This window comes from Mustelus asterias, chromosome 13, assembly GCF_964213995.1.
Source record: "Mustelus asterias chromosome 13, sMusAst1.hap1.1, whole genome shotgun sequence".
Taxonomy (NCBI): Eukaryota; Metazoa; Chordata; class Chondrichthyes; order Carcharhiniformes; family Triakidae; genus Mustelus; species Mustelus asterias.
Window position 1 is genome coordinate 57,490,039 of NC_135813.1, and position 25,782 is coordinate 57,515,820.

The 25,782-nt window shown below is 48.8% G+C and overlaps 1 protein-coding gene across 4 annotated transcripts in view; it reads right to left on the reverse strand.

The window, feature by feature from the left end:
• Window positions 1–25,782, reverse strand: part of depdc5 (DEP domain containing 5, GATOR1 subcomplex subunit) — a 192,754-nt gene that overhangs the window by 80,034 nt on the left and 86,938 nt on the right. For 3 of the 4 annotated variants that reach the window (XM_078226821.1, XM_078226819.1, XM_078226822.1), the window contains exons 24-26: window positions 16,129–16,185; window positions 8,887–9,070; window positions 1,151–1,311 (exon numbers count right to left, since the gene is read on the reverse strand). In XM_078226821.1, coding sequence (XP_078082947.1) covers window positions 1,151–1,311; window positions 8,887–9,070; window positions 16,129–16,185 — 402 coding nt within the window. The remainder of the gene's footprint in view (window positions 1–1,150; window positions 1,312–8,886; window positions 9,071–16,128; window positions 16,186–25,782) is intronic. The other variant, XM_078226820.1, reaches the window with a different exon arrangement.

The following is a 25,782-nucleotide window of genomic DNA, read 5'->3' on the forward strand; positions in this document are numbered from 1 at the left end:
CTGCTGTGCAGAGGGACCTGGGTGTCCTTGTGCAGGAATCACAAGGAGTTGGTTTGCAGGTGCAGCAGGTAATTAAGAAGGCAAATGGAATTTTGTCCTTCATTGCTAGAGGGATGGAGTTTAAAAACAGCGAGATTATGTTGCAGCTGTATAAGGTGCTGGTGAGACCACACCTGGAGTACGGTGTACAGTTTTGGTCTCCTTACTTGAGAAAGGATATACTGGCACTGGAGGGGGTGCAGAGGAGATTCACTAGGTTGATTCCGGAGTTGAGAGGGTTGGCTTATGAGGAGAGACTGAGTACACTGGGGCTATACTCATTGGAATTAAGAAGAATGAGGGGAGATCTTATAGAAACATATAAGATTACGAAGGGAATAGATAAGATAGAAGCAGGGAAGTTGTTTCCACTGGTGGGTGAAACTAGAACTAGGGGGCATTGCCTCAAAATAAGGGGAAGCAGATTTAGGATTGAGTTGAGGAGGAACTTCTTCACACAAAGGGTTGTGAATCTGTGGAATTCCCTGCCCAGTGAAGCAGTTGAGGCTACCTCATTGAATGTTTTTAAGGCAAGGATAGATACATTTTTGAACAGTTAAGGAATTAAGGGTTATGGCGAGCGGGCGGGTAAGTGGAGCTGAGACCACAAAGATCAGCCATGATCTTATTGAATGGCGGAGCAGGCTCGAGGGGCCAGATGGCCTACTCCTGCTCCTAGTTCTTATGTTCTTATTCATGTGTAAGCAGAGGCACTGAAGGCTGTTCGGCTGTGGGGGTATCATAGCTCAGTCCAATCATAGAATCATAGAAATATCATAGAAACCCTACAGTACAGAAAGAGGCCATTCGGCCCATCGAGTCTGCACTGACCACAATCCCACCAATCCTGCACTTACACAAGCACACTTGCAGACCGTATCTATTGGGTAGAGATCCCAGACAGTGAAAGCTCCATCGCTGTCTGCCCTCCTTCACGGGGACACAGTGGGCTACTCCAGTGTCAAGGAGAAATATGTGAAAACATTAGCAAACTCGTGTGATTAGAAACTGCCCTGGATACCTCAGAGACATACCGCGGAACCATCACACTCCACATCTCAATGACCAACACAAAGCTCCAGCTCAGTAACCAGGCTGTGTGACCCCTTACCCCGTGTGTAGAGGGGGCTGCTGCTGAGAGGGGCTGAGGCTGCAGGGTTAGACAGCTTGTTTTTGGTCTGCACGATAATCTGGTAGCCCTGCATGAGGCGCTGGCAGATAAACTCCTCAAACACCTGCTGGGCTGTCAGGACTGGCCCGTCCTCATCCCGCCTGCAAACGAGCAGAAGAATGATGTCAGCAAGCGCTGCAACACTGAGGTCGGGTCAAACCAACAATAACAATTCATTCATCCCTTCACACACTGACTGAAGATCCAGGCCTATATCTCACCCCGTAGTGTCTGTCCCAATGATAATCCACGTGTAAAGCTGTAGGCTGCTGTAATGAGTGTTTACATTTTCCAAAAATATATTCTTTTGTTCTAAACACAAACTAATTTCTCATTTTTCATAAAACTCCAGTGCATGATTTGCTTTCATTTATATTTTACCAACTCACCTGCTTACTTTCACTTTACACTTTTACCACATTTTGCATCATTCAACAGGCAACAAAGCCCCCTCCCCCAGTCCCCAAACTTTTTCCCCCTCCCCAAACCCCAGAGCCCACTCCCCCAAACCCATTCCCCAAACCTCCTCCCCCAAACCCCTCCCCAAACTCCACTCTGCAAAACCCCCCTCCCTCACTCCCCAAACTCCTTCCCCCCTCCCCAAACCCCAGAGCCCACTCCCCCAAACCCATTCCCCAAACCTCCTCCCCCTCCCCAAACCCCACTCTGCAAAACCCCCCTCCCTCACTCCCCAAACTCCTTCCCCCTCCCCAAACCCCAGAGCCCACTCCCCAAACCCCACTCATTCCCCCTCCTCCCCAAACCCCCCTTCTCCCCCTCTCCAGAGCCCACTCCCTAATCCGAAGGTTCTGTTCCCACAGGTGGTGGTTTGGGGGCTTGCTTGGCAATCCACTCCACACACAGACTTTCCAGCAGGATCCCTGACTCAGTTCAACAGAACCTGCATTAGCTCTGCTATGATCGTGCGGCAGATTTGCATTTATATAGCACCTTTCACATCCTCCAGGTGGTCCAGACGGGGTTCTGGTTCAGCATCTTACCTAAAAATGGCATCTCCAACAATACAGCACTCCCTCAGCATGGGGTGTGGGCTTGGACATCAGAGCTTGTTCCTGGGACACTGAGGGGAAATTTAGCATGGCCAATCCACCTAATCCGCACATCTTTGGACTGTGGGAGGAAACCGGAGCACCCGGAGGAAACCCACGCAGACTCCACACATACAGCCACCCAGGGCCAGAATTGAACTCAGGTCCCCGGTGCTGTGAGGCAATAGTGCTAACCACTGTGCCACCATGCCGCCCTTTTATTGTCACCGGTGCAGTGGAAGGAGAGAGGAATTTGGTAGAGTGAGTGTGATCTGTCCTGTAGCCCTTTACAGCCCTTTACACCATTGCAGTGATCCACAAAGAATGTAATGTCTTTCCGAGAGTGGGCTGTATGTCATGTGGACATGCATGATCTTTTGACCCAGATGTGTAGGCACTACCACCGAGCCAGAGCCATCCTGAATCAATGGCTAACAGGGGCATTGCAGGAGTGATTGGCCCACATTCGGTACAACATGCTAATGGGCCTCTCTGTCCACATGACATACAGCCCACTCTCGGAAAGACATTACATTCTTTGTGGATCACTGCAATGGTGTAAAGGGCTGTAAAGGGCTACAGGACAGATCACACTCACTCTACCAAATTCCTCTCTCCTTCCACTGCACCGGTGACAATAAAAGGGCGGCATGGTGGCACAGTGGTTAGCACTATTGCCTCACAGCACCGGGGACCTGAGTTCAATTCTGGCCCTGGGTGGCTGTATGTGTGGAGTCTGCGTGGGTTTCCTCTGGGTGCTCCGGTTTCCTCCCACAGTCCAAAGATGTGCGGGTTAGGTGGATTGGCCATGCTAAATTTCCCCTCAGTGTCCCAAAACGTATTGGTTAGGGGGATTGTTGGAGTAAATACATGGGCTGATGGGGAATGAACCTGGGTGGGATGCTCTGTTGGAGAGTTGGTGCAGACTTGATGGAGCGAATGGTCTCCTTCTGCACTGTAGGGATTCTATGATTCTGTTAACATATGAGGAGTGCAGGAGGGCACGGCAGGAGCAGCAGACCAACCTAAATATGAGGTCCAAGCTACAACACAATTGTGGCAAACAGCAGAATCAGTAAGGGCAGCAGATACATGGGGACACTGCACCTGCAGGTTCCCCTCCAAGTCCCTCTCCATCCTGACTTGGAAATATGTCACCATTCCTTCACTATCGCTGGGTCAAAATCCTGGAACTCCCTCCCTAACAACACTGTGGCGTACCTACGCCATATGAACTAACAGTTCAAACCGGTAACTCACCACAACCTCCTCAGTTAGGAATGGGTCAACAGACCTTCCAATTAAGTCCTAATTTTGATGTCAATTATTCAATAAAAGTCACTGATGTACAAAGGAGCTACTGGTGGCAGTGGGAGTTGGGGAGAATTGTATGTGGAGTTGGATCAAAGTAATAAAGGTAGTTTATGAAGGAGCAGAACCCGTGTCTCCTTTACAGCAACCGAGAGGCTCTAACAGTCTCAAGGGCAATGAAGGATGGGTAATAAATGCTGACCCAGCCAGCAATGGACACATCCCATGAATGAATAAATATATTAGAAAGACAATATTGATAGTCAGAGCTGACTGGTACCAAATCAAAGGGCTCCGATCACAGCTCTGCCATCCTACCACATCCATCTCTGAATGGTGGTGAACAATTAAATAGCTAAAGTGAGGAGGTGGCGCCAGGAACATTTTCACTCTCAATGTCTTATGGAGCCTTGTCTCCAACATCAATGTTCAGTCAGGGGTTCTGCGTGGATGATCCATCGCGGCCTCCTCCGGAGGATCCCAGCATCACAAATGTCAGTCTCCAGCCAACTTGATTCACTCCATGTTATATCAAGAAACAGCTGGAGGCACTGGATACTGCAAAGGCAATGGGGCCCTGACAACATTACTAAAGAATTGTGCTCCAGAACTTGCCACTCCCCTAGCCAAGCTCTTCCACTACAGTTACAACACTGGCATCTAACTGGCATTGTGGAAAATTGCCCAGTTATGCCCTGTCCACTAGCGCTCCGAAAGCTAATGGTGTTTGCTACCAAATAAACCTGTTGGACTTTAACCTGGTGTTGTTAAAACTCTTACTCTGTCCATAAAACACAGGACAAATCCAACCCGGCCAATTACCATCCCAGCAACCCACTCTCAATCATCAGCGAAGTGATGGATATTGTCATCGACAGTGCTCCAAGACACGTTTATTTACTAAATAACTGCACACTGGCACTCGGTTTGGGCTCCACCAGGGTCACTCAGCTCCTAACCTCATTACAGCCTTGGTTTAAAATATGGACAAAGAGTTGAACTCTAGGTGTGGTGAGAATGACTGTCCTTGACATCAAGGCAGCATTGGACCGTGTGCGGCATCAAGGAGCCCTAGCAAAACTGGAATCAGTAAGAATCAGGGGGAAACTCTCCCGTACCTGCACAAAGGAAGATGGCTGTGGTTGTTGGAGGGTCAGTCATCTCAGCTCCAGGACATCACTGCAGGAGTTCCTCAGGGTAGTGTCCTAGGCCCAACAATCTTCAGCGGCACGGTAGCACAGTGGTTAGCACTGTTGCTTCACAGCTCCAGGGACCTGGGTTCGATTCCCGGCTCGGGTCACTGTCTGTGTGGAGTTTGCACATTCTCCCCGTGTCTGCGTGGGTTTCCTCCGGGTGCTCCGGTTTCCTCCCACAGTCCAAAGATGTGCGGGTTAGGTTGATTGGCCATGCTAAATTGTCCCTTAGTGTCCTGGGATGTGTAGGTTAGAGGGATTAGTGGGTAAAATGTGTAGGGATATGGGGGTGGGGCCTGGGTGGGATTGTGGTCGGTGCAGACTCGATGGGCCGAATGGCCTCTTTCTGTACTGTAGGGTTTCTATGATTTCTATGATTTCTATGATTTCTCTCCGTCGTAAGTTCAGAAGTGGGATGTTTGTTGATGACTGCACAATGTTCAGCATTTGCGACTCCTCAGATACTGAAACAGTCCCCGTCCAAATGCAGCAAGACCTGGACAATATCCAGGCTTGGGCTGACAAGCAACATTCGCATCACACAAGAGCCAGGTAATAACTGTCTCCACAAGAGAGAACTTTAACCATCGCTCCTTGACATTCAATGGCATTGTCATCACTGAATTTCCCAGCACCCTCAGCACCCTGGGGTTACCATTGACCAGAAACTGCATTAGACCAGCCATAAATACAGTGGCTGCAAGAGCAGGTCAGAGGCTGGGAATCCTGCAGTGAGTAACTCACCTCCTGACTCCCCAAAGCCTATCCACCATCTACAAAGCACAAGTCAGGAGTGTGCCTGGATGAGTGCAGCTCCAACAACACTCCAGAAGCTCAACACCATCCAGGACAAGGCTGCCCCCTTAATTGGCGCCCCACACAAACGTCCACTCCCCCCACCACCGACGCACAGTGGTAGCGGGTGCACCATCTACAAGATGTAGCGCAGCAGCTTAGCAAGGCTGCTTTGATAGCACCTTCCAAACCTGTGACCTAACACCTAAAGGACAAGGGCAGCCAATAGCTGGGAACACCACCACCTGGAGATTCCCCTCCAAGCCATGCACCATCCTGACTTGGAAATTATATCGTTGTTCCTTCACTACCCTTCACCCTAACAGCGCTGTGGGTGTGCCTACACCACGTGGACTGCAGCGGTTCAAGAAAGCCGCTTACCACCACCTTCTCGAGGGTGCTTAGGGTTGGGTAACTAATGCTGGCCTAGCCAGCGACACCCACATCCCTTGAATGAATAAAAGAACCTTCTGGTAAATTCACAAAGAACTGCCCATACTTTACAGACACTGGAAAATGACTGGTGTGTGGATTTGGAGGATCAGGAAAGATTAGGCAGTGAGTGCATCTTCAGCAACTTTCAACTGTAGCTGAGGAGGGATGGGGTAACATTATAACTGCTGTGAATATTTCTGCAGTGAAGGAACATGACCTTCTAGGATAATGTTCCAGGAAGCAATCACCAACCAGGGCATTGAATGATTACATTATGCATCCCTTTATACTGGAGCCCATTACTCTGGAAAAAAATCTAAGGCGTACATTGTTAAAGATGCACAGGTCCAAAGAAGCTTGAGGAATTTCAGAGCAAGCTGAGTATTCAGAAATTCTGTTTCCAATCACTGCCGCATCTGCGGAGAGGGGGAAATGATAGTAAAACACTGACACCTGCTGGAAGGTAGGAAGCAGAGAACCTGGCTGGTCCAAATCCAATCAGTGGGAGGGTTAGTAATATGGAACTCAGAATCTCTTCAAACACTATAATAACTCCAGGGGTCGGCTGTAAAGGAACGGTGCTTTATTGCTCAAAATAAAGAAAAACCATAAGCCTGTGGTGAATACAAACACATCCCAACTGGGACGATGGAATAATGGACCCACTCAGGGGCCTGCTTTATACAGGGCTCGGTATACGAGCTCCACCTGGTGAGTTAATTACCAATCCCCAGGGAGTTCATATTCAACGGGGCGGCACAGTGGTTAGCACTGCTCCCTCACAGAGACAGGGATTCGGGTTCAATTCCAGCCTCGAGTCACTGTCTGTGTGGAGTTTGCACATTCTCCCGTGTCTGCGTGGGTTTCCTCCGGGTGCTCCGGTTTCCTCCCACAGTCCAAAAATGTGTGGATTAGTGGATTGGCCATGCTAAATTGGCCCTTAGCGTCAGGGGATTAGCAGAGTAAATATATAGGGGTACAGGGATAAGGCCTGGGTGGGATCATTGTCGGTGCAGGCTCGATGGGCTGAATGGCCTCCCTCTGCACTGTAGGGATTCTATGATTCCTACAGGAAGGTCAATCAATGATTCCCCATTCAAGTCCTGAGGGTTATCACAAACATAAAACCTGCTCCCCCGCAATTTCCAACAGGCGTACATCAGGTCACACCAATTACCCTCAGTGAACAGCGACTCCTATGGTTGATTGATTTACAACATAAATCAGACGGTGTCCACTGCAATGAGGAGCTGGAGTTGAAAAGCAGGCTGCAATATGAAAGCCACTAATGACTGAATCTGTTGTGCCCGTCACATACTCCCCACCCTCAGTACAACAAAGAACAAAGAATATTAAAGCAGGCCTTCGGCCCTCCAAGCCTGCACCAACCATGCTGCCTGACTGAACTAAAACCCCTACCCTTCCGGGGACCATATTCCTTTATCCCCATCCTATTCATTCATTTGTCCAGACATCCCTTAAAAGTCACTACTTCCCCCGGCAGCGAGTTCCAGGCAGCCACCACCCTCTGTGTAAAAACACCTGCCTCATACATCTCCTTTAAACCTTGCTGCTCGCACCTTAAACCTGTGCCCCCTCGTAATTGACTCTTCCACTCTGGGAAAAAGTTTCTGACTATCCATTCTGTCCATGCCCCTCATAATCTTGCAGACTTCTATCAGGTCACCCCTCAACCTCCATCGTTCCAGTGAGAACAAACCAAGTTTCTCCAACCTCTCCTCATAGCTAATGCCCTCCATACCAGGCAACATCCTGGTAAATCTTTTCTGTCATAGAGGTTTACAGCATGGAATCAGATCCTTCGGCCCAACTTGCCGTCCTTTTTTTAAACCCACATTTGGCCCATATCCCTCTATACCCATCTTATCCATGTAACTATCTAAATGCTTTTTAAAAGACAACATTATACCCGCCTCTACTATCTCTGGCAGTTTGTTCCAGACACTCACCACCCTCTGTGTGAAAAAATTGCCCCTCTGGACACTTTTGTATCTCTCCCCTCTCACCTTAAATCTATGCCCTCTAGTTTTAGACTCCCCTACTTTTGGGAAAAGATCTTGACTATCTGGCTGATCTGTGCCTCTCATTATTTTATAGACCTCCATAAGATCACCCTTCAGCCTCCTACGCTCCAGAGAAAAAAGTCCCAGTCTATCCAGCCTCTCCTTATAACCCAAACCATCAAGTCCCAGTAGCATCCTAGTAAATCTCTTCTGCACTCTTTCTAGTTTAATAATATCCTTTCTATAATAGGATGACCAGAACTGCACACAGTATTCCAAGTGTGGCCTTATCAATGTCTTGTACAACTTCAACAAGACGTCCTAACTCCTGTATTCAATGTTCTGACCAATGAAACCAAGCATGCCGAATGCCTTCTTCGCTACTCTGTCCACCTGTGACTCCACTTTCAAGGAGATATGAACATGTACCCCTAGATTTCTTTGTTCTGTAACTCTCCTCAACTATTAACTGAGTAAGTCCTGCCCTGGTTCAATCTACCAAAATGCATCACCTCGCATTTGTCTAAATTAAACTCCATCTGCCATTCGTCAGCCCACTGGTCCAATTGATCAAGATCCCGTTGCAATTGGAGATAACTTTCTTCACTGTCTGTATCCTCTCCAAAGCCATCTTTCTGGTAGTGTGGTGGCCAAAATTGAACACTATATTTCAAGTGCGGCCTAACTAAGGTTCTATAAAGCTGCAACGTGACTTGCCAATTTTTAAACTCAATGCCCCGGCCAATGAAGGCAAACATGCCGTATGTCTTTTTGACTACAAGTGCACACATTCCCCCCCGTTTCTCCCCTTGCGCCCCACTTCACATCCTGCTAATTTAAACAAAGTGAAAGAGGAGAATTTAACAGACCTGTCACCATCAGTTTCTGGGAGGAGGTCGTAGCAGCCCTCTGTGTAGTCGTTCTGGAGGCTCTGACGATCGGGAAAGTAGTCCGTAGTGAGTGGCAAGCAGGCAGGTGTGGTGAGAGACTTCCAGTCAACACCCACTGTGCAACAGAAACTGGGCACTACAGGGGGAGCAGACAGCATCAGAACTTCAGCACGTCAGAAAATGATACGGACACCGAATTCCAGGACAAGGAGAAAGAGGGAAGGGAAAGGAGGGAAGGGAGAGGAGGGGAGGAAAGAGAAAATTAAAGCCAATGATTGAGCACAAAGGGAAGAAGGAAGAGTGAGAAGAAAGAAAAAAATTATTATTTGCTGTTAAAAAAAATTAAAAGATTCTTGCTATCCAAATTTTAACATGCATATACATCATTGTGCATAATTTGACAGCAATATCAAAACACAGATTTTTTTTAGTAATTGTTAAGCATACAAATTAATTGCAAAGTACGCAAAACAACAGAAGGGATTATTTGCTTGCTAATCACATCTTTTCATCCGCTGTTAATAAGCAGCAGGATCGGGGTCATTAAGGAAATTAAGGTTTCACTGTGTACGGATCTAACACATGGATTATACAGGAGATGTGTCACAATCACAGACCATGCCAGTGAGTTTCAGAGCGGGAAAAACAGGCACAAAAAAAAGCAGAAATCAAAGTGGAAAATTAAGTCATTCCAGCATCAGATCCTGCAACATTTAGCACAACCAGGTGTAAATATGGGTTTCCTCCTACTGCTACACCAGGGATCAGACAGAACCTTTCCCAAGCTACTTCAATGTAAGGATACGTGCGAGGGCTCCTAGCTGCGGTCAAGTAGTATGAGACATACAAAGGTTAAAACGCAAACTGAAATAGCCACAGACACAAGGCACCACTGTCCTGTGTTCAATAGGATTACGTCTGCTGTTTAACTGTATTGACATCGAGTGCTGTGCAGATCAGATTAAACCTGTTACACTAACATTACAATCCCATTAGTACATCAGATAATTGTTACTTTTAACTTTAATCAGGTCAATTACATGCAGTTAGTGATGTTCGAACCAAGTACACTTTTAATCCTTCTGACTCTCTCCTCTCTTTTGCACAAGGTGCTCTCACCATGGGCACAAGCTTCCCTCCAGCGCCAGTCCTAACCAGCCAGTCTAGACAACCAGAGACAGTCGGGTAGTCTGGAGCAAGGCTAATCCTGCCCTGGGCTGACAGTTAAACATGCACATTACTCAGCAGCAGTCACTGATTTACAGCCCCGATCCCCAATCCATCAACTCCAAAATACAAAGCGAATTGTAGTCTGCCCCTCTCACTCACATACCCTGCCCCCACCCCCCCACCACCCTTGGCTGGAACACGAACTGAGTGAGAGACATGGGTTACACCGGGTTACCTGGCAGCCCATTGAAAGAGCTACGCATCTTTACACAGACAGCATCAAAGCATCAGGATAACGATAGTTTCAATTAGTAAAAAACCCCCACATATTTTAGTTAAAAAAATATTAGTAAAAAAAATTAATAAGCTAATAAATAAACTCCAATTTAAAGTCAAATTTAACCAGACATTTTGGGCGGGATTTTACGGACTCGCTCAGGCGAAACCGGAAATTCCCACCCAAGGTCAATGGAGATTTCTGGTGTCGGATCCTCGCCCGCTCCGATTCTGTGGCGGGCAAGGTGGTAGAGTTCCAGCCTTTGTCTTGCAGTTAACAGTGGAAGAATATTCAACCAATTTATTTGGAAATTTTCCACATGGCTGATCAAGTTTTGTTGCCTCATTATTTCCTGTTTTCTCCATTCTTCCCATGGGTAAGGTATCGCTGAGGTGAACTTTCCAACAGTAATGGGAATTCTGGCCTCCATCCCACTCTGAACAGCTATGTGCCCAATTCTAACATCACAATCTTAGACCTGGATAAGCTCAACTAACTCGGTGTAGGCCCTGGGACGACTGCTGTGTGCGGCTACACCAGCTGGTGCCTTCATTCATCTGGGCTTGGATCAATGTGGCTAGGTGCAAAGATAGAACATAGAATAGTACAGCACAGTACAGGGCATTCGGCCCTCGATGTTGTGCTGATCTTTGTCTGAAACCAAGATCAAGCTATCCCACTCCCTATCATTCTGGTGTGCTCCATGTGCCTATCCAATAACTGCTTGAAAGTTCCTAAAGTGTCCGACTCCACTATCACAGCAGGGCAGTCCATTCCACACCCCAACCACTCGCTGAGTAAAGAACCTACCTCGGACATCCCTCCTATATCTCCCACCATGAACCCTATAGTTATGCCCCCTAGTAACAGCTACATCCACCCGAGGAAATAGTCTCTGAATGTCCACTCTATCTATCCCCCTCACCATCTTATAAACCTCTATTAAGTCGCCTCTCATCCTCCTCCGCTCTAAAGAGAAAAGCCCTAGCTCCCTGAACCTTTCCTCATAAGACCTACCCTCCAAACCAGGCAGCATCCTGGTAAATCTCCTTTGCACTCTTTCCAATGCTTCCACATCCTTCTTATAGTGAGGTGACCAGAACTGCACACAATATTCCAAATGTGGTCTCACCAAGGTCCTGAACAGTTGCAGCATGCCCCACGGCTCTTAAACTCAAACCCCCTGTTAATAAACGCCAACACACTATAGGCCTTCTTCATGGCTCTATCCACTTGAGTGGCAACCTTCAGAGATCTGTGGATATGCAGATTAGGTGGATTAGCTATGCTAAATTACCCCTTGGTGTCCTAAAATGTGTAAATCAGGGGGATTAGTGGGGTAAATACGAGGGGTTACGGGGATAGGGCCTGGGTCAAATGCTTCGCGGAGAATTGGTGCAGACTCGATGGGCTGAATGGACTCTATCTGCACTGCAGGGATTTTATGATTCTATGAATGTGAACAGGAGTGATTACATTGCAATTCAAAGCTGAGATGGGGTGGTGTGATTCCAGTTCAGTTACTGGTTTCCGCCTCTAGGAGTTTCAGATATCAATACCAGCATTACACACAAGAACCCAGCTGCAGAATCTAAGTCTCAGAGCCAGTCAGCAAGCGGAAAGGAGGTCTGGAACAGGAGAGCAGTGCGAAGGGCGTAGATTAAAATAAACTAGTCAGCGTAAAGCAATGGTATCAAGGTCAGGGTCAAAAAGGTGACATATCAACACCAGATGGGTGGTTGTAAGTTTTATTTTTAAACAGTACTTTAAAATATACTGCACCCTCAATGCATAAATTGCATTATAATTTCACCAGAAGCAGTTCAGAGAAGGTTCACTCGACTCATTCCTGGAATGAGGGGCTTATCTTATGAAGAGAGTTTGAACCGGTTTGGGTCTATACTCATCAGAGTTTAGAAGACTCAGAGGTGATCTTACTGAAACATACAAGATCCTGAGGGGATTTGATAGGGTGGATTCTGAGAGAATGTTTCCTTTGGTGAGAGAGTTTAGAACCAGAGGGACACAGGTTTAAAAATAAGGGGTTTATCATTTAAGACGGAGATGAGGAGAATTTTTTTCTCAGAGGGTGGTTAATGTGTGGAATTCTCTGCAGTGAGCAGTGGTGGCTCAGTCATTGGCTCAATCATTGGATTTATTCAAGGCTGAGTTAGATTTTTCAGAGATAAGGGGTCCGGGGACACAGATGCTGCCAGATCAGCTGAGACTTTCTAGCATTTACTGTTTTTGTTTCAAATCCCAACATCCGCAGCAGGGGGGGGTGAGGGGGGGGGGGGGGGGGGGGGGGGTGGTGGTTTGGGGGCAGACAGGAAAGTGGAGTCGAGACACAATCAGATCGGCCATGATCTTATTGAATGGCGGAGCAGGCTCGAAAGGCTGAATGGCCTCCTGCTTCTAACTCCTCTGTTCTGATGTAATGCTATCAACACGACTCGGGCCCAACACAAACATTAAATTCACTGTTCCAGGATTGTGAGGTTTTGGCAGCAGTAAAGCTTTCGAAGGCGGCTGGCTACCCACCCAGGCCCTGCTAAAGCACATCTTCATTATCACTTCACACAAAGCAATAGGTCAGACTAATGTGCTTTCAGCTTAAAGGCACTTCAGGGACAGAGTGTGGGCACAACCGCAGGGGAAATATCACAACAGCATGTAATAGTTTTACAGTTAATGTAAAAATAAATGCTGGCAGTAAAAAGACGAACTTATATTTTTTTGAATACAATATACAGACTGGGATGGGGCGGTGACGATGGGTGTGCAGTTGGGGAAGATGCCCCATGTATAAGGACAAGTGGAGTAGGGCAGACAATGGCCAATGTCCGATCCCCTCGTGTTGCCCCAAGCTGAGAGACATTGTGTGAAAGCCACTTCCAACTCCCCACAAGCAGAGGAGAGCCAGACAGGCAGTCAGTCAGTCATGGCCTGTCTCTCTCCCGACCTCGGATTGTTACTTATCAGAGGCGACAAAGAGGAAGCCGTGAGCTCACGTTCTTTGGGTGGCACGGTGGTTAGCTTGATTTCCGGCTTGGGTCACTGTCTGTGCAGAGTTTGCACGTTCTCCCCGTATCTGCGTGGGTTTCCTCCAGGTGCTCTGATTTTCTCCCACAGTCCGAAAGGTGTGCTGGTTAGGGGCATTGGCCATGCTAAATTCTCCCTCGAACAGGAGCCGGGGTGTGGCGATTAGGGGATTTTTTCACAGCGACTTCATTGCAGTGTTGATGTAAGCCTACTTGTGACACTAATAAATAAACTTAAAACTTGGGCGAAGGATTAGACTTGACGGGCAGAAAAAAAGGGGACAAAAAGATAAAAATCAAAACATCTTGAGAAAAAGATGCAATGCATCACTGTGAAATGCAGTTCTACAGCTCACAGTCCACAGACGTCTGAAAATGATTAAATTATTTAGCTGTTAACATTTGGCTGAGGGAGAGGGAGGAAAAGCTCTCTGGTTATAACTGAAAATGCTGTAAATTCACAGCAGCATCTGAATGAAGAGACACAGATTCATGTTTCCTCAGAATTCTGATTGGTCTCCTCCTGGACATGAACCTGTTTTTTCCTCAGTTAGATATGGTTGGCCTGCAATCTACTTTCACCGTTCTCCACATTCACATCATTTGCTTTTACTCCTCTGCAGTTTGGCTCAATTGAAACAAAGAAACTAGGAGCAAAAGTAGGCCATTCAGCCCTTCGAGCCTGCTCCACCCTTTATTATAATCATGGTTGACCATCCAAATGATCAGCCCGCCCTCCCCCATATCCTCTGATCCCTTTGCCCCCAAGAGCTACATCTAACTCCTTCTGGAAAACATCATTAACTGCTTTCTGTGGTAACGAATTCCACAGACTCACCACTCGCTGGGTGAAGAAATTTCTCCTCATCTCAGACCTAAATGGTTTATCCCATATCTTTAAACTGTGACCCCTGGTTTTGGACTCGCCCATCATCGGGAACATCCTTCCTGCATCTACTCTATCTAGCCCTGTTAGAATTTTGTAGTTTACTCTGAGATCCCCCCCCTCATTCTTCTAAACTCCAACAAGTACAATCCTAATCGACCCCCAATCTCTCCTCATACGTCAGTCCCGCCATCCCAGGAATCAGTCTGGTAAACCTTCGCTGCACTCCCTCTATAGCAAGAATAACCTTTCTCAGAAAGGGAGACCAAAGCTGCACACAGTATTCCAGACGTGGCCTCACCAAGGCCCTGTATAATTGCAGCAAGACATCCCTGCCGCTATACTCAAATCCTCTCGCTATGAAGGCCAACATACCACTTGCCTTCTTCACCACTTGCTGCAACTGCATGCTTAATTTCAGTGACTGGTGTAAGAGACCACACAGGTCTCGTTGCATGCTCTCCTCTCTCAATCTATAGCCATTCAGATAATAATCTACCTTCTTGTTTTTTGCTACCAAAGTGGATAACCTCACACTTATCCACATTATACTGTGTCTACCATGCATTTGCCCACTCACTCAGCTTGTCTAAATCACACTGAACCATCTCTGCATCCTCCTCACAGCTCACCCTCCAACCCAGCTTTATGTCACCTGAAAACCTGACAATATTACATTTAGTTCCCTCATCTAAATCATTTATATTGTGAATAGCTGGGGTCCCAGCACTGGTCCCTGCGGTACCCTAGTTGTCATTGCCTGCCATTCGAAAGAGACCTGTTTATTCTGCTTGTTTCCTGTCTACCAACCAGTTTTCTATCCATCTCAATACATGACCCCCAATTACGTGCGCTTTAATTTTACACGCTAATCTCTTATGTGGGACTTTGTCGAAAGCCTTCTGAAAGTCCAAATAAACCACATCCACTGGCTCCCCCTCATCAACTCTACTAGTTACAGCCTTGAAGAATTCCAGTAGATTTGTCAAGCATGATTTCCCTTTCATAAATCCGTGCTGATGCTGTCCAATTCTGCCACTGTTCACCAAACGCTCTGCTATTAAATCTTTGATAATGGACTCCAGTATTTTCCCCACTACCAACCTCAAACGTATTGGTCCATAATTCCCTATTTTCTCTCTACCTCCCTGTTTAAACAGTGGGGTTACATTAGCTACCCTCCATTCTGTAGGAACTGTTCCAGAGTCTTTGGAATCTTGGAAGATGATCACCAATGCATCCACTACTTCTAGGGCCACTTCCTTAAGTACTCTGGGATGTAGATTATCAGGCCCTGGGGATTTATCAGCCTTCAATCCCATCAATTTCCTCAACACCATTACTCTGCTATACTGATCTCATTCAGTTCCTCCCTCTCACTAAACCATGTGTTCCCCAACATTTCTGGTATGTTATTTGTGTCCTCCCTTGTGAAGACAAAAGCAAAGAATGCACTTAGTTGGCCAGTCATTTCCTTGTTCCCCATTATAAATTTCCCTATTTCTGACTGTAAAGGACCTACATTTGTCTTCACTAATCTTTTTCTCATCACATACTTGTAGGTTTTACAGGCAGCTTTTATGTTCCCATAAGCCTATTCTCGTACTCTATTTTCCCCTTGTTAATCATTCCCTTGGTCCTCCTTTGTTGAATTCTAAACTGCTCCCAATCCTCAGGTCTGCTGTTTTTTCCTGGCTGATTTGTGTGCCTCTTCCTTGAATCTAATACTATCTCTAATTTCCTTTGTAGACCTTGGTTTGGCCACCTTTCCTGTTTTACTTTGTGCCAGACAGAAATAAACAATTGTTGCAGTTCACCCATGCACTCCCTGAATGTCTATAACTCACTTGGATCGCGGCCAGTAGAAGGGTCCTCGTAGGATGAGGCCTGGTTCAGCGGGGTCCCTGGAACAAAAACAGACATTATCAGTCACTTAGACCTCGAGCAGGCGGTGCAGAGTCAGAAGGCAAGGAGATGTGTAATACTGTGTGTTTTAAAACTAAAAGTAAAGTTAAAGTTTATTTATTAGTGTCACAAGTAAGGCTTATATTCACACTGCAATAAAGTTACTGTGAAAATCCCCTAGTTGCCACACTCCGGCGCCTGTTCGGGTGGTGTTAAGTTCCCAGCTGGTGTTAAGATTCCAGACCAGACCCCAAGGTATATTGTGAAGCTAGGCTAGACCCTAATTTTTTTTTATTTTGGCATAAATGTGATGAAAGTTGCTTTGCTCCAGGAGTAACTCCACTGACAAACTAGGGATATTTTATTAAAACAAGCTTTGTTCAGAACTCAGTTTACATATAACGCTAACAGAATGAAACAGTTTAACTCTTAACTTTTGAACAATCTTTAAACATGAAAAGAAACAACTCTAATTTCTAACTTATTACTATTTCAGTTCCTATTAAGCACCAGTCTTCCCATAGACTCAAACCCACTTTAAATATAGTTATCAAACCCAGGCATACTTGCTTTAAATTGGTTATCATTGAATCAACAGTGCAGGAGGAGGCCATTTGACCCATCGAGCCTATACTGACAACAATCTGTCACTAAACCTGACCTGGTGTCTCAGAAGGGGCAATTTTCCAAGATGCCCAACGTGTCCAATTGATCCCCGTATTCTCAACATATCCTGGCGATCCCAGTATTCCCACTGTATTCTGCTGATTCATAGGAACAGGAATAGGCCATCGAGCCTGCCCTGCCATTCGATACAATCATGGCTTATCACAGAATCATAGAACCTACAGTGCAGAAGGAGGTTATCCAGCCCATCGAGTCTGCACCAGCAACAATCCCACCCAGGTCCTATTTCTGTAACCCCACATATTTATCCTCCTAATCCCCATGACATTAAGGGGCAATTTAGAATGGCCAATCCACCTAACCCGTACATCTTTGGAGTATGGGAGGAAACCGGAGCACCTGGAAGAAACCCATGCAGTCACGGGAAGAATGTGCAAACTCCACACAAACTGTAACCCGGGTCCGGAATCGAACTCGGGTCCCTGGCACTGAGAGGCAGCAGTGCGAACCATTGTGCCGCCCGCACGGTTAACAGCCTTGAAGCCTTCAAAGAGGTTCTGATTTTCAGAGCAGGCTGTGTCTTTAAACAGCTCTAGCCATCAACTCACTTGAAAAATGAAAATGAAAGAGAAACTGATTCACTACTACAAACCTAGCTCCTCCCATTAACCTAGTATCTCACAACTCGATATTCACATTCCATTTCTTTAATAGAAAAAGAGTTCTTTCCCATTTCTAAACAAAAGCCTATTAGCTTTACCCTAAGTAAACACTACATGGCTAAAATGAGTAATTTCCCAGCATCTGAGCTGTATGTTTTCCAGACATACCAACTCCCTGTAAAAACACACAACTTTAAAACATTCTAAAGAAACATGAAATATATAAATAGCGCTGTATCATCACACTGGCTTCTAACCTCACCAACAATGCCACTGCAAGCTTTCTTCTCACTGAATCATAGAAACCCTACATTGCAGAAGGCAGCTATTCAGCATATCAAGTCTTAATTGACTATCTGACAGAGCATCTGAGCCAACCCTAACCCTGCCCTATCCACGCAAACCCATGCATTTACCCCGATAATCCTCCCAATGTACAACTTGCAACATTAGGGGGCAATTTAGCATGGCCAATCCACCTAATCTGCACATATTTGGACAGTGGGAGGAAACCAGAGCACCTGGAGGAAACCCACGCAGACATGGGGAGAATGTGCAGACTTTGCACAGACAGTCATCCAAGGCTGGAATCAAACCTGGGTCCCTGGAGTTGTAAGTCGGCAATGCTAACCACTGTGCTGCCCCGATCAGCAGGTACTAACAGACTGGTCAGTTCTCACAGATATGCAACTAAATCAGACCAAAGAAAACAACCTCACAAAGTCCCATCTTCCCAAAACCACTTTATCATGCAGTGTTTGTGACACTAGATGATTCTGGCTTGAAACAATGCTTGGAATGAATCATCTTCCCCCCCCCCTCCCCCCTCTCTCCATTGATAAAACATGTTCCCCTGGGTCAGACACATCACTCCACTCACAAGAATCCCAAACTGCACACGGTTTGTTTGCTACAATGACAGTTGGAGTGGCCCCAGTTGTACTGAACAGGACAGGTTTGGAGCTTCTCTGCTCACTGACACTGAACAGGCATCCCCTTTTTGTATTTTACATTAAGCAAACTCCTCTCAGTAATACAATACAGCTGCAATCAGATGACATTTTTAAGCAAGGGCCTTATTTCTGGGTCTTTCCCTCTGCCTATCCTGAGAAACCAGCGTGCGCACAGACAGATTCTGACATCAGGCTGGATCCCGGAGTCTGGGTCACCCTGGGCTACATTCACGAAAGGTCACCACACTGTATTAATCAGATAGCGGACTCCAGCGAGTAATTTATTATTGTCCAATGAAATCAGAAACTGCCTGCAGGAGGTTCAATCCAAAATGGTATAGAATCGGGGACCGCACGGCACAGAGAAATTCAGCCCGTTTGCCAATCACTGGTTCAAATTAAAGACTAACCACAAGTTTGTTACTAGCCCGATGTGGGGTAGTGCTACTCTTTATTGAACTGAAACCTCCACTGTCCTTCTCCAGGTGCCTGTCCTGCACCTGAAACTGACTGCGCTGCGCTAAATCAACACCATTTTCCTCTCTGGAAGAATGGCAAGACCCCCCCGTCTCAAACCCTCACCACCTCCACACCCATAACTGTGCCAAATCAGCACATCCAAACTCATGGTTATTTCCACAAGGAGGTAGCATGCTTAAGGGATTGGCAGGGAAGGTGTTTAAAGTTTATTTATTAGTGTCACAAGTAGGCTTACATTAACACTGCAATGAAGTTACTGTGAAAATCCCCTAGTTGCCACACTCCGGCGCCTGTTCAAGTACACTGAGGGAGAATTTAGCACGGCCAAAGCACCTAACCAGCACGTCTTTGGATGTGGGAGGAAACCGGAGCACGCGGAGGAAACCCATGCAGACATGGGGAGAACGTGCAGACTCCGCACAGACAGTGACCCAAACCGGGAATTGAACCCGGGTCCCTGGCGCTGTGAGGAAGCACCACTGTGCCATCCAAAGTATTGACAGGCTATTCGACTGTAGAAAAGGACACAAGTAAAATGTAAATTCTGACCTCAGTCGACAACTTCACATTTCCAACATGGCCCTTCCGTGTCTCGCCCCGTGTAGGAGCTGGGGCACCCTCCCACTCCCCCCTCCCAAAACACCTCCCACACCAACTAAGTGGCATTGCAAGATCGGCTGACTCAGTACATCGCAGGGAGGAACCCAGAACTCCCCTAATGTCTCTCAATTTAAGCAAAGCATTGCTTTCCACTCCAAAGTCCGTGACCATGTTGTTATCTCCCTCATTCGGGCCCATCTTTCCTGCAACCTCGTGTCTGAAACCTTCCAATCACGTTTCTGCCTCACCCGTGTGTCAAAGCGGCTCCTATCGCAGTTACAGATGACATCCTGTGTGACTGTTATCTTGGTAAACAATCCTTTCCTCATTCTCGCAAACCTGTCTGCAGCTGCTCACAACATTATCCAGAATCTCCCTGCACTGTTACCCAACTGCACTCATCCTGTTCCATCCAATCACAGCCGGAGAATCATCTGCAGTGACCTCTGCTGTCCCCCCCCCCCCAGCAACATCATGTGAAAACACAAGGTCAGGATCCACATGTACACCGGTGACACCCAGCACGACCTCCCCTGACCCTTCCACTGTCTCGGAATTGTCTGTCACACTGCTTTTCCGATGAATAGATTCCAATGGAGGGAAATATGACATCACCCACTTTGAACCAAAAAGGAAAGGACAGGGACTTTCTAAACACAGAGCTCCCAGGAAACTCCAATGATCTTGGTACTGAGACTCCAAAATGTCATGATGGGGAATATAATCAACATGACCCACAGAATACTGGTCTTTGTATCTAGAGGGGATAGCAGTCATGTTTCAGATATAGAAAGCCCCGATTAGAGCATGGAGTGTATTTCTGGACACCACATCCTAGAAAGGGTACATTGGCCATGAAGGGAGTGCAGCGCAGATTAACCACAATGAGACCCGGACAACAAGTGTTAAATTACGAGAGCGCTTCCACAAACTAGGGTTGCATTCCTTAGAATTAAGACAGGGGCTGATTTGATCCAAGTTTTCAAGATATTAAAAGAAACAGTTTGGGTGGATAGAGAGCAACTATTTCTGCTGAGCCGAGGATTATGGGGGCAGAGTCTAAACATTAGCGCCAGTACTTTAGGCAATACTTCTCCACACACACAATACACGTGCGTGCGCGCACACGCACACACACGCACGCGTACACGCACACGTACACACGCACGCACGCGTACACACGCACGGACGCGTACACACGCACGGGCGCGTACACACGCACGGGCGCGTACACACGCACGGGCGCGTACACGCACGGGCGCGTACACACGCACGGGCGCGTACACACGCACGGGCGCGTACACACGCACGGGCGCGTACACACGCACGGGCGCGTACACACGCACGGGCGCGTACACACACACACGGACGCGTACACATACACACACGGACGCGTACACATACACACACACGGATGCATGCATACACACACACGGACGCATGCATACACACACACGGACGCATGCATACACACACACGGACGCATGCATACACACACACGGACGCATGCATACACACACACGGACGCATGCATACACACACACGGACGCATGCATACACACACACGGACGCATGCATGCACACACACGGACGCATGCATACACACACACGGACGCATGCATACACACACACGGACGCATGCATACACACACACGGACGCGTACACACACACGTACGCGTACACACACACGTACGCGTACACACACATGTACGCGTACACACACACGTACGCGTACACACACGTACGCGTACACACACGTACGCGTACACACACACGTACGCATACACACACACACACGCGTACACACACGTACGCGTACACACACAAACATACGCGTACACACACACAAACATACGCGTACACACACACACAAACATACGCGTACACACACGTACGTACGCTTACACACACACACACACATATACGGATATACACACACACACATACGTACGCGTACAGACACACACATGTACGTGTACACACACATGTACGCGTACACACACACACACGCGTACACACACACACACGCGTACACACACACACACGCGTACACACACACACACGCGTACACACACACACGCGTACACACACACACGCGTACACACACACGCGTACACACACACGCGTACACACACACGCATACGCGTACACACACACGTGTACGCGTACGCGTACACACGCGTATGCGTACACACACACGCGCGTACGCGTAGACACACACGTGTACACACACACGTACGCGTACACACACACACACGCGTACACACACACACACGCGTACACACACACACACGCGTACACACACACACACGCGTACACACACACACGCGTACACACACGCGTACACACACACACGCGTACACACACACGCGTACACACACACGCATACGCGTACACACACGTGTACGCGTACGCGTACACACGCGTATGCGTACACACACACGCGCGTACGCGTAGACACACACGTGTACACACACACGTACGCGTAGACACACGTACGCGTACACACACACGTACGCGTACACACACACGTACGCGTACACACACGTACGCGTACACACACACACTTACGCGTACACACACACACTTACGCGTACACACACACACTTACGCGTACACACACACACGTACGCGTACACACACACGTACGCGTACACACACACGTACGCGTACACACACACGTACGCGTACACACACACGTACGCGTACACACACACGTACACACACACACGTACGCACACACGTACGCGTGCACACACACGTACGCGTACACACACACGTACGCGTACACACACACGTACGCGTACACACACACGTACGCGTACACGCACACAAACGTACACACACACGTACGCACGCACACACGTACGCACGCACACACGTACGCACGCACACACGTACGCACGCACACACATGTACGCACGCACACACGTACGCACGCACACACACGTACGCACGCACACACACGTACGCACGCACACACACGTACGCACGCACACACACGTACGCACGTACCACACACGTACGCACGCACCACACACGTACGCACGCACGCACCACACACGTACGCACGCACACACACGTACGCACGCACACACGCGTGCGCACACACATACGCACACACGTACGCGTGCGCACACACGTACGCGTGCGCACACACGTACGCGTGCGCACACACGTACGCGTGCGCACACACGTACGCTTGCGCACACACACGTACGCGTGCGCACACACACACACACGTACGCGTGCGCACACACACACACGTACGCGTGCGCACACACACACACGTACGCGTGCGCACACACACACACGTACGCGTGCGCACACACACACACGTACGCGTGCGCACACACACGTACGCGTGCGCGCACACACAAACGTACGCGTGCGCGCACACACACACGTACGCGTGCGCACACACACACACGTACGCGTGCGCACACACACACACACGTACGCGTGCGCACACACACACGTACGCGTGCGTACACACACACACGTACACACGCACACACACGCATGCACGCACGCACACACACACACACACGTGTGCGCACACACACACGTACGCGTGCGCACACACACACGTACGCGTGCGTACACACACACACGTACGCGTGCGTACACACACACGTACGCGTGCGTACACACACGTACACACGCACACACACACGTACGCGTGCGCACACACACACACACGTAGGCGTGCGCACACACACACGTACGCGTGCGCACACACACACGTACGCGTGCGCACACACACACACGTACGCGTGCGCACAAACACACGTACGCGTGCGTACACACACACACGTACGCGTGCCTACACACACACACGTACGCGTGCCTACACACACACACGTACGCGTGCCTACACACACACACGTACGCGTGCCTACACACACACACGTACGCGTGCCTACACACACACACGTACGCTTGCCTACACACACACACGTACGCGTGCCTACACACACACACACGTACGCGTGCCTACACACACACACGTACGCGTGCCTACACACACACGTACGCGTGCCTACACACACACACGTACGCGTGCCTACACACACACGTACGCGTGCCTACACACACACACGTACACACGCACACACACGCATGCACGCACGCACACACACACACGCGTGCCTACACACACACACACGTACGCGTGCCTACACACACACATACGCGTGCCTACACACACACACGTACGCGTGCCTACACACACACACGTACGCGTGCCTACACACACACACGTACGCGTGCCTACACACACACACGTACGCGTGCCTACACACACACACGTACGCGTGCCTACACACACACACGTACGCGTGCCTACACACACACACGTACGCGTGCCTACACACACACACGTACGCGTGCCTACACACACACACGTACGCGTGCCTACACACACACACGTACCTACACACACACACGTACGCGTGCCTACACACACGTACGCGTGCCTACACACACACACGTACGCGTGCCCACACACACACACGTACGCGTGCCCACACACACACGTACGCGTGCCCACACACACACGTACGCGTGCCCACACACACACGTACGCGTGCCCACACACACACACGTACGCGTGCCCACACACACACACGAACGCGTGCCCACACACACACACGAACGCGTGCCCACACACACACGAACGCGTGCCCACACACACACACGAACGCGTGCCCACACACACACACGAACGCGTGCCCACACACACACACGAACGCGTGCCCACACACACACACGTACGCGTGCCCACACACACACACGTACGCGTGCCCACACACACACACGTACGCGTGCCCACACACACACACATACGCACACACACACACGTACGCGTGCCCACACACACACACGTACGCGTGCCCACACACACACACGTACGCGTGCCCACACACACACACGTACGCGTGCCCACACACACACGTACGCGTGCCCACACACACACACGTACGCGTGCCCAGACACACACACGTACGCGTGCCCACACACACACACGTACACGTGCCCACACACACGTACGCGTGCCCACACACACACACGTACGCGTGCCCACACACACACACGTACGCGTGCCCACACACACACACGTACGCGTGCCCACACACACACGTACGCGTGCCCACACACACACACGTACGCGTGCCCACACACACACACGTACGCGTGCCCACACACACACACGTACGCGTGCCCACACACACACACGTACGCGTGCGTACACACACACGTACACGTGCCCACACACACACACGTACGCGTGCGTACACACACACGTACACACACACGCACACGTACGTACACACACACGTACACGTGCGTACACACACACGTACACGTGCGTACACACACACACGTACACGTGCGTACACACACACGTACACGTGCGTACACACACACACACGTACACGTGCGTACACACACACACGTACACGTGCGTACACACACACACACGTACACGTGCGTACACACACACACGTACACGTGCGTACACACACACACGTACACGTGCGTACACACACACACGTACACGTGCGTACACACACACACGTACACGTGCGTACACACACGTACACGTGCGTACACACACACACGTACACACACACGTACACACACACGTACACACACACGTACACACACACGTACACACACACACACGAGACTTGGAATTCTCTTCCGCAAACGGCATTTGATGTCAGATAACTTGTTGAAACTTAAAGCTGTTAGAAACTTAAAGCTGTAAGTGTTAGATTTTTAGTAAATGGAAATATTATACACATGGGGCAAGCACTGGTATCGGGGGCTAGGATATAGATCAGCCATAACCTCATCGGATGGCTGGGAGGAGGCCCAAAGGCTAATCTCTGTTCAGCTCGTTGAAGTGCATTGTGGGTATTATCGCATTTCCAGTTCTGTATTAGCATGTCTCAACTCAACACTTGAAGTCAGTAGTCATGGGAAACAGTGAAACTGATACTTAAATGAACCTACGGGTGGTGGCACAGTGGTTAGCACTGCTGCCTCACAGCACCAGGACCCAGGTTCTATTCCAGCCTTGGGTCATTGTCTGTGTGGAGTCTGCCCCGTATCTGCGTGTATTTCCTCCGGGTGCCCCGGTTTCCTCCCACAGTCCAAAAGATGTATGGGTTAGGTTGATTGGCCATGATAAATTGCCCCTTAGTGCCAGGTTGGCTGGTAGGGTAAAAATGTGGGGTCACGGGGATAGGGTGGTTGGTGCAGACT